This window comes from Nelumbo lutea, chromosome 1 (genome assembly GCF_056320005.1).
Source record: "Nelumbo lutea isolate HS-2025 chromosome 1, American lotus-T2T, whole genome shotgun sequence".
Lineage (NCBI taxonomy): Eukaryota > Viridiplantae > Streptophyta > Magnoliopsida > Proteales > Nelumbonaceae > Nelumbo > Nelumbo lutea.
In genome coordinates this window covers 85684434-85693912 of record NC_142684.1, presented here as the reverse complement: position 1 = coordinate 85693912, position 9479 = coordinate 85684434, and the positions used below count along the sequence as shown (strand labels likewise).

At 36.5% G+C, this 9479-nt stretch overlaps 1 protein-coding gene across 1 annotated transcript; it reads left to right on the top strand.

Moving 5' to 3' along the window:
* Positions 1-779: 779 nt before the first annotated feature.
* On the top strand, positions 780-7028 carry LOC148875861 (uncharacterized). Its single transcript, XM_088981106.1, has 2 exons — positions 780-1035; positions 6589-7028. The coding sequence occupies exons 1-2, from the start codon at positions 780-782 to the stop codon at positions 6900-6902; spliced, it is 570 nt and encodes a 189-aa protein (XP_088837232.1). The 3' UTR covers positions 6903-7028.
* Positions 7029-9479: the final 2451 nt, after the last annotated feature.

The window sequence follows — 9479 nt, the reverse complement described above, 5'->3', positions numbered from 1 at the left end:
ATGTCGTGGGCTTGGAGCCGCCCATGTGGTGTATCATCGGCAATGCCACGGTTGCACTTCATTGTGTTGATGTAGGGACAAAGATAAGGTCCAGAGTGTGTGTAGGAGCTCCTGCTCTGATACCAACTGTCACGGGATTAGTCATTGGGACCCCGTGCGGCACTCGAATGCGACGAGTAAGCCTAAACAACAAGCAACAATACAAGAAAAGGCAACAGAGATAGCACATGAATTTGAAAAAGGCTACTTGTATTACATTAATAGATGACAAACATAAGCACACAATTCGGTATCGAAGGGATCTTAGTTAAGCTTTACATGCTCATGACTCACTCAACTACTTACCTCCCCTCAAATAATACGTTAAGCGTTAAGCGGGAATGACAATAGAAATATTAAAAAGATGAAAATTCATACTAAGTAATTATAATAATGCCATTGGCCGTCTCCCACGTTGACACCATAAAGGCACGCGGCTCACGGTACGTGCTTGGGGCGTGAGGCGTTATTATTGGTTGAATAGCCTCCAACATAGCCAGCTAATCGATTCTTCTCTTTCCCACTCTCCCTCGCACGCACATATGTTCTGTGTCTTGTGGCTTTCACAAAATTCTCTCTCGGTGCGACTCTGCGAGTTGCTCGTCTATTTAGACTGATTGTACTCTCTTCTGAGGCATCTCCAAATCTCTTAGATCTATCCTTATCCGGTGACGCTTCTGTAAATCTTTCTCTTTCTGATTCTATTCAACCAATTCGATATTCTCTTTTATTCTATATCCATGACTACGGTACTGGAATTGATGACTATTCCTCGTTGCTCCGGCTTCCTTTCAACCCTTTCGCCGTCACCGATGGTTCCATCGGTTTCATCTACTTCTAGCAGTCCTAAAGTCGGTATTCTGCCGGAATTTAAAGGCTTGAGGATTCAATCGCGTCCTCTGAGGAGCACGTCAGCCTCGGTAAGCACGACGAGTGGGGGGATTCCACGATGCAGAGGCAGAGTCGTCTGCGAGGCTCAGAACACAGTTCTAGACGGTTGGTCTCTACCTTTCCCGCCATTTTTGTGCTCACTTGAATTGATAGCTTAACTTTGTGATTGGTTTCTTATAAAGATAGTTAACTTCAGGAGTTTGGGTGATTCTGTTCTGATGGTTGTCTGTTGTCACGATTACTGAAAATCCATTTGGTTTATAATTTATAGTTTTGGGTCCTTCAGATGAAGCTAATATTGTTTGAGCGCGAGGGAGCTTGTGTTTTGGTTATAAACTGAAAACAGTTCAGAGGTATTAGTTAATCATTGTTTAGTAGCTTCATTGAGTTTTTGAAAGCGAATGAAGTTTCTATTTGTTTTCCGAATCTCCTTTTGCTGTTTTTTAATGATTTTTGTGTTTCTCAATTTCTATTATAGCTAACATAATTAAATTACAATTAGCTTCCTGGGTTCCATTTAACCATTACCTTTTTGTCATAATTGTTAGGGAAACCAAAGTGTAATGAGTAAAATCAAGATGCTGTACAATATTACATTATTACCAATGCCAACACTATTAACACTGAAAAGCTGAGGACATTTTGGTAGCTGACCAACAAGCATATCCTTTTTTTTTTATTATTTTTAAGTGAATTTGAATATCTTTTAAGCAATCAACATAAATTAAGAGGAAATTGTTGAGATTTGTCAAGCTTATCTCTAGATGAGTTCTCCATTGCATAAGAACTAGAGAACACTTTATGATATTTGGCATTTATGACTTGTAGAGAGACTAGGCCGAATGGGCCCTAGTCTCTTATTATCTTGCCTTCTTTTATTTGTTATGCTTATGTTTATGGGCCTTGTCCATATGGACACGTTAACCATTTTTTTTATTATTTTAAGTTATGTTTATGAGCTGGCCACCCCATTAAGGGCATCATTGTAATTATTCCATTGAGATTAGATTAATAAAATTGATTGGCAGAAAGGAGAGAGAACTGATCGAACTCTCTTCTCCTCCTCCCTTCTTCTTCTTCTTCTTCTTCTTCTTCTTTTCCTCGATGAGGACCTTTTCTCTCTTCCTCTTTGGGTTTTTGGGATGTACTTGCTATATTCATATTCATAGCCACCAAAGGCATAAGTTTGAACCTAAGGTTCATAAGTGTATTAGGATATGCCTCCACACAAAAGAGATATTGCTGGTTTGATCCGGTTCGTGGCACCCGCTTTGTTTCTAGGGATGTCACATTTGCAGAGTCCATTCATTTCTTTTGCACTTTTTTCGAGGGTGAGCATTTAGTGGAAGTATTTGTAGAGTCCCCAACTATTCTTTTTCCCATTCCTATTTAGACCTCAGTTGAGTCACTTACTTCTTCTATTGAGTCTTCTTCACATATTCTTGCTCCTCCTCCTTCTCATCCTCATACTTTGATCTCTCATCCCATTGTTCAAAGGTGGTACCAAAGGCAGCTCAAACATGAACAAGTTATTTCCACACCTTTAGTCGTGCCTCTTCACCTCCCATCACTAACGAGATAATAGGTTATCCCTCTTTTGCTCTCACCGACAACTTCCCAAACCTATACCTTCCTATTGCCCTTAGAAAAGGGAATCAAAAGTGTACAATCCATTGTATCTCCAAACACCTATCCTACAACTTCCTTTTTCCAACCTACTATTCCTTCTTAGCCTTTGTTTCTACACAAGCTATCCCAAATCTGTCTCAGAAGCTTTATCTAAACCAGAATGAAGGGATGCTATGATGACTGAGATAGATGCTTTGCATAAGAATATTACTTGCGAAATTATGGATTTACCTAAGGGGAAGGAACCTGTCGGTTGTAAATGGGTATTTACCATTAAGTATCATGCTGATGGTACTATTGAAAGGTTTAAGGCCCGTTTGGTTGCTAAAGGTTACACTCAAATGTATGGTATTGATTACTTGGAGAACTTTGCTTCTTGTGGCTAAAATGTTTTCAGTTCAGGGTCTCATATCCTTGGCTACTAGTTTTGACTAGGCACTCAATCAATTTGATGTCAAAAATGCCTTCTTAAATGGAGATTTGCATGAGGAGGTTTGTATGTCTTTGCTTCCATGAGTGTATGGGAGAGAAATGCAAGGGAACATGTGTAAATTGAACAAGTCTGTTTTGGTCTCAAACAATCTCCTAGAGCTTAGTTTGAGGGGTTTTGTATTACTCTTGTTACCTTTGGATACACACAAACTCAATAGGATCATACTCTCTCTGTCAAGAGGAGAGCCTCTTTGGTGACCTTTCTTATTGTTTGTGTGGATGAGATTGTAGTTACTGGTGATGATGCACAGGAAGTTCTCAACCACGAAAAGTTTCTTAACATTGAGTTTATCAAAGATTTAGGGAATTTAGATATTTTTTAGGAATAAAAGTTGCTCAGTCTAAGGAAGGCATATTCATTTCTTAGCGCAAGTATGTCCTTGATCTTCTTACCAAGATTGGCAAACTTGGTATTAAGCCTGCTTCTACACCTATAGACTTAAATCACAAGCTCTCGACCATTGATGGTGAATTGTTGGTTGATAAGGGAGTTTCTAGAGATTGCTTGGGAAGTTATTGTATTGTTGTATAACTCGACCGGGTATTTCTTGTGTAGTGAGTGTCATTAGTTAGTTCACACATTCTCCTAGATACATATGGCAGTCACTAAGAGGGTCTTGTGTTACCTAAAGGGGACTTTAGTGAAAGGCGTTCTTTTTACTAAACATGGACATATGAAACTTGAGGCATATATGGATGCAAACTGGGTTAGATGTATTGATGACAGGAGATCTATCTCGGATTACTGTGCTATGGTGGCAGGGAGCATTGTTAATGGAGGAGTAAGAAGTAGTTTGTGGTCGCTAGATTTTTTGCTGAGGCAAAGTACAAGGCGGTGGCCCATGGAGTTTCAGGGGAAGTTTGCTTGTCATTTATTGCTTCTGAAGAATAGTTAGCTGATGTCTTGACGAAGGAAGTTCCAAAAGGAAAGCTACTGCATTATATAAGCAAATTGGGCATGATTGACATCTATGCTCAGCTTGAGGGGGAGTGTAGAGAGGTTGGGTCAAATGGGCCCTGGTGTCTTGTTATTTTTGTCTTCTTTTATTTGTTATGGAGTTTCAGGGGAAGTTTGCTTGTCATTTATTGCTTCTGAAGAATAGTTAGCTGATGTCTTGACGAAGGAAGTTCCAAAAGGAAAGCTACTACATTATATAAGCAAATTGGGCATGATTGACATCTATGCTCAGCTTGAGGGGGAGTGTAGAGAGGTTGGGTCAAATGGGCCCTGGTGTCTTGTTATTTTTGTCTTCTTTTATTTGTTATGTTTATGTTAATGGGTCTTGTGGGTTTGTTAACTATTTTTTTTATTGTTTTGAGTTATGTTTATGAGCTGGGTGCTCCATTAAGGGCATCATTGTAATTATTCCATTGAGATTAGATTAATACAACTGATTAGGAGAAAGAATAGAGAACTGATCGAACTCTCTTCTCCTCCTCCCTTCTTCTCTCATCATCTTCTTCCCTGTCCGATTCACATCTTGACGTTTTTGAGAGGATGACAAACTGTAGGTTGTAGTTTCATCTTTTACAAGAAGAAATGAGGATTCGGCCTTCAGGCATAGCTCCCTCTACAAATGTACTCATAATTCTAATTTCTACTAGTAAGCTTTGATGGTTGCACTCTTAAATAATCCTGGTGACTCGGATTTTGGGGGCTGGATGGCTTTTGGACCTAGATCAGCTAGCAGGAAGAGGACTTTATGGGACAATTATATTGGCTCTGTCTGAGGTAAACTATTAGGTTCTTAGTACAGTATGTTTGTATACTGGGGGAGAATGGAAAGACCACTTGAGGACTCTCTCTCTCTCTCTCTCACACACACACACACACATTAAGAAATATGCAAATAATGACCTTGAAGAAACAACTCGCAAGTCACAACAAGGCAAACAACTAGTTGGGAAAGAAGAAAGAGTTAATAGCTTAAAGTAAAGGGAGAGAAACACTAATAGATGGAACATCTATCACAAGGCACCTATATGTTGCAGTTGTGGTGACAACCATAAGATCATTTAAAGATTTTGAGCAAGCTTGGTTGCACCCACTTAGGCCTTACCGGTTCTCTATTAAAATTATGCAACTTATCTCATGTCCATCAGGCCTTATCAAGATCCATTAATTAATGACCTTGATCTTATTCTTTTATATGAAAAAGGATAGAAATATGAATTTTTCCACTTGTATTGCTACTTTGTTTTCTTTTTCCTTTTTATGTAAAAAAGAGAATTATGACTAGTTAGGTGTTTCAGTTGGTTAGGATTGGTTAAATCAAGATCTTCTTGCCATGTTTAGGCATTTGGCTTCCAAGGGTAATCCTCATGGGTATTGTTAACAATTAAGAAGTTTATTAAAAAAGCCCAAGACATTGAGATCCATTGATTTACTATCACATTTTTATTGTTGAAAATAAGAAATAAATTGTTCTTGCCACAATAATGTTTACTAGCCCTTCTCCCATAAAAAAAAAATATGAAAAAGAAATCTTTTAAGGGAACAAAAAGCATGGGAGGATTTGAAACAAATGCCCAAGTCCAGGATAAAGGCAATGACATGAAGAAGCAAAAGAAGTTTAGTATCAAGTTACAACATATAAGATTTCATAAGTTCAGAAACCACAGAAACAGTCAAGTCAATTTTTTGAAGGAAAACCCCTGTTTTCCTGGATGCTCTGCCCCTGTCTTCACTTCCTATATGCATGCACAATAGTCATCAGCAGCAGAAGCACTGTCAAGTTAGCGTATTTGTCTATGTTGTCTTCATTTATCGGGGGTAGTAATTATCCCTTTGGTAACAAGAAAACTTCACAAAGATTCTGCAAAGTGCCGTTTGCACTTTTTTTTTTCATGTGTGTTTTAATACCCTTTGAGGACATCCTGTAATTTCTTCATTTTTTTTTTGTACTAGGAAAGTAGGAATCTAATTCCAATGGCAGACTACCATTTGTCCTTGGATTTAATACTTCATTGAATTGGCATGGCAAGGTTTCTGAAAATAGATGGTATTTACATCTTGCACCTTAATGTATATACCTTTTCATGAGATAATAGATAATTGCTGAAGCGGAATGCAGATAAAGGAAATCTGCCTACCCAAGACATCAAAGATTCAAAACAAAAACAAACTAAAAGAAAAGGTCTCAAAATAAACAGTGAGGAGTAAGAGCACAGGTAGATGGCAAAGGTGTGAACATCCATTTAGTTTTGGACTTTCTATTCTTAAAGGCTGTAAGGATGTCAAATTTCATGACTTTACTTAATTCATTCACTAATTTATTGGGGGGATTGATTGATGCTTGTTCAAGCAAATGTTCACTGTCAATCTGTGACATCAACAGTATTGACATTTTGCAACATATCACATACATGTTCACTTACTGATCTTGATGTATTTCAGTTAGAAACTTTGGTTATTTATATACATCATTTTACTACTCAACTCAACTCAATCCCATCTTAATCCAAACTATTTATGCACATCTTTTAGTGTAATTCTTTTAATATATGAAATGAATGAACCCCCTCTGGGTGATGCAGTGCCTGCCGTGACAGATTCAACGTGGCAGCCACTTATCCATGAAACTGACCAAGCTGTGTTGGTTGAGTTTTGGGCGCCATGGTGTGGGCCATGCCGCATGATCCACCCCATAATAGGTGAGATATCAAAGCAATATGCTGGGAGATTGAAATGCTTTCAATTGAACACCGACGAGTGCCATTCACTTGCAACTCAATATGGGATCCGAAGCATCCCAACCATCATGATCTTCAAGAATGGGGAGAAGAAAGACATGATTATTGGTGTTGTGCCCAAAAGTTCTCTGATTGCTAGCATCGAGAAATTCTTGTAGATGTTGGTAAATAAATTGGCAAGAAACTAGTGCTTCTAGTTGTTTGATGACACTACAAAGGCTTTAGGCTTTTATGTTGAGAATCTAGTTTCCATGCTGACAAAATGAATATAATAGCGTGAGGTATGTGGTTATAGAGGCTGCTGTATGTTTTGTTCTCTTGTACAAGACATTTCTCCTCATTTGTTTCCTTACAAATTTCAGAAGATGCATTTCTTTAGAAAATTTTTAAAGGTTAGTCTTCTTTTGTATTCTTTACTGACTCTACCCGTAGATGAGTAAGCAAACATGAACTCAAATTCAACAGTGAATTCAGCTGCAGTGCTTTCAACTTGTCACCACTCAAATGCAGGGCAAATGCCTGCCTGTTAGCAGGCCCTATATATGATTTTAATAAGTTCAATGAGTAATCACTATATAAACACTTGTAGCTGATTTACTCATAATTCTCTGTTCATCTTTATATATGGCCGATCACCTTGTCTCCTGGTTCTCACCTATTGCCATTTCAACAATACAGGTTGGGGGTTGGGCAAACATACAATAAAATGATTAAAACTTCCTGATGCACCTTTACTAAAGACCTTGCATCCGTTTTCTTTGACATCTTGGTACAGGGACGACTTAGGCACTTGAAATGGCTTTTCTGAACTTTGTTTTGTTTATTTATTTATTGGTAGAATGAAAAGGAATTAAACCATCCTGGGGAGGGATCTCTTCATAGCATCCAAAAAGGCTATAAAATCCAGCTCCCAAGATCTCAAACTGCCTGAAGCTTCTTCACTCTGGTGACCTCAATTATCCAGCTAATTTGCAGCTTGATTTCCCTTTCTGTGAACATGCCTGTATTCCCACATTTAGGTTGAACTCTTGAACCAGTCTCTTGCACTCCTCCAGCATTGTTTTGCATCTCCATGATGGCTTGATTTTGTCTTGCAACACTTTAAATGATGATGAAAGTGCAACATCTCTAACCTGTAAAGCAAGTTTGTGAGCTTCTAATGCAGCCAACCTCTTGCCACTGCAATAGAAGAATTACCAATTAAACCCATCTTTGTTGTGATGACCTCGCCTTTATGATTTCTTATTAGGCAGCCAAATGCACAACTCCCATCTTGTAATAGAAGAATTACCAATTGAACCCATTTTTGTTGTGAGGACCTCACCTTTATGTTTTGTCATAGTTTTTGGTTTGCTGAAAATAACAGTTTTTTTTTTGGAAATACACATCGCAAAAGAAGTTGCTCCGTTCGTGGTTCATTTTTTGAACAATGACATGTGAACATTGATCATATGATTCATATGTACATGTACTTTGAAAATAGAGACATTATGACTTGAGCCATATATTTTGTCTTATTTTTTGTTGGTGGTATGGTTCTAGAACCATACCAATCATATGTACATAACATTTTTGGAATCACACAATGAAAAAGAGGTTCTGTTCATGATTCATTTTTTGAACAATGACATGTGAACATTGATCATATGACTCATATGTTCATGTACTTTCACTCTAGCATCTAATCAAATAAGAGACATTATGACTGGCCATATTGGTGTGCGAAACACTTAGACACACCATATGTAACTGCCATTTCATGCTTACATGAAAAATCATATTTCATTGTTGAAAAAGCTACAAAGCAAAATCATACAAATAACACATAGGAGCAGGTTGTGTTCATGAATGAGATGAAACACAAACCGAACTTTTTTTTGGTAGTAGTGACCTGTCTCCCTGGGGAAGCACTTTCATGTTTGTGTTTGCTTATAAATCTATAAATATTTGGTTTATCATTAGAGGGAGAGGAGAATATAGTAAAGCTATAATTGATTCATTGGGCCATCAACTATTCAAAGTTTTTATCTAGCAACTATATTAATAAAAGTTTTTATTTAGCAAGATTTTATCTAGCAACTAAGCTAAGAAATTAATAAAAAATAGGAGTTCATAAGTTAAAATTTTAAAATACAATTTAATTTTATTTAATATAATTAATATTAATAGGGTAATTAAAATCAATAATAAAAAATAAAGATTATGAAAATAATAAAATAAACCATTTGCATTCCATATAAAAATTATAAAATTTAATTAAAATATTGTCATAAGACTCCTACTTAGGAATGATCATTTATAACTTCTCAACTTTGGGCTCAAGCAAAAATTTTCTTTTAAGATAGGTCTATCTCAGATCTACATCAAGCCCACACATAATGTGGGCAACAGGGCTTTAAAATTAATAAAAAATACTAAAGTCAAATAATATAAATAGGTTGAGTTTAAACAATCAAACATAAAACAACAAAGATAAAAATATTATTTAATTATTAATTTAAAAATCCACTACAATCCCACTTAAAACTAATAAATATTAACAAAACTTAATAAACATTAAAAATACTTCAATTTCACTCTTAAAATTCAAACTTAATAAGCACTAATAAAAATAAGAAATTTAAATACAAATAATATTAATTGATAGTTTTAATAATAATATGATTTAATATGGGTTTGATATATTGCAAATAGAACCCATGTTCTAATGTTATATTTTTGTTTATTTTTTATTT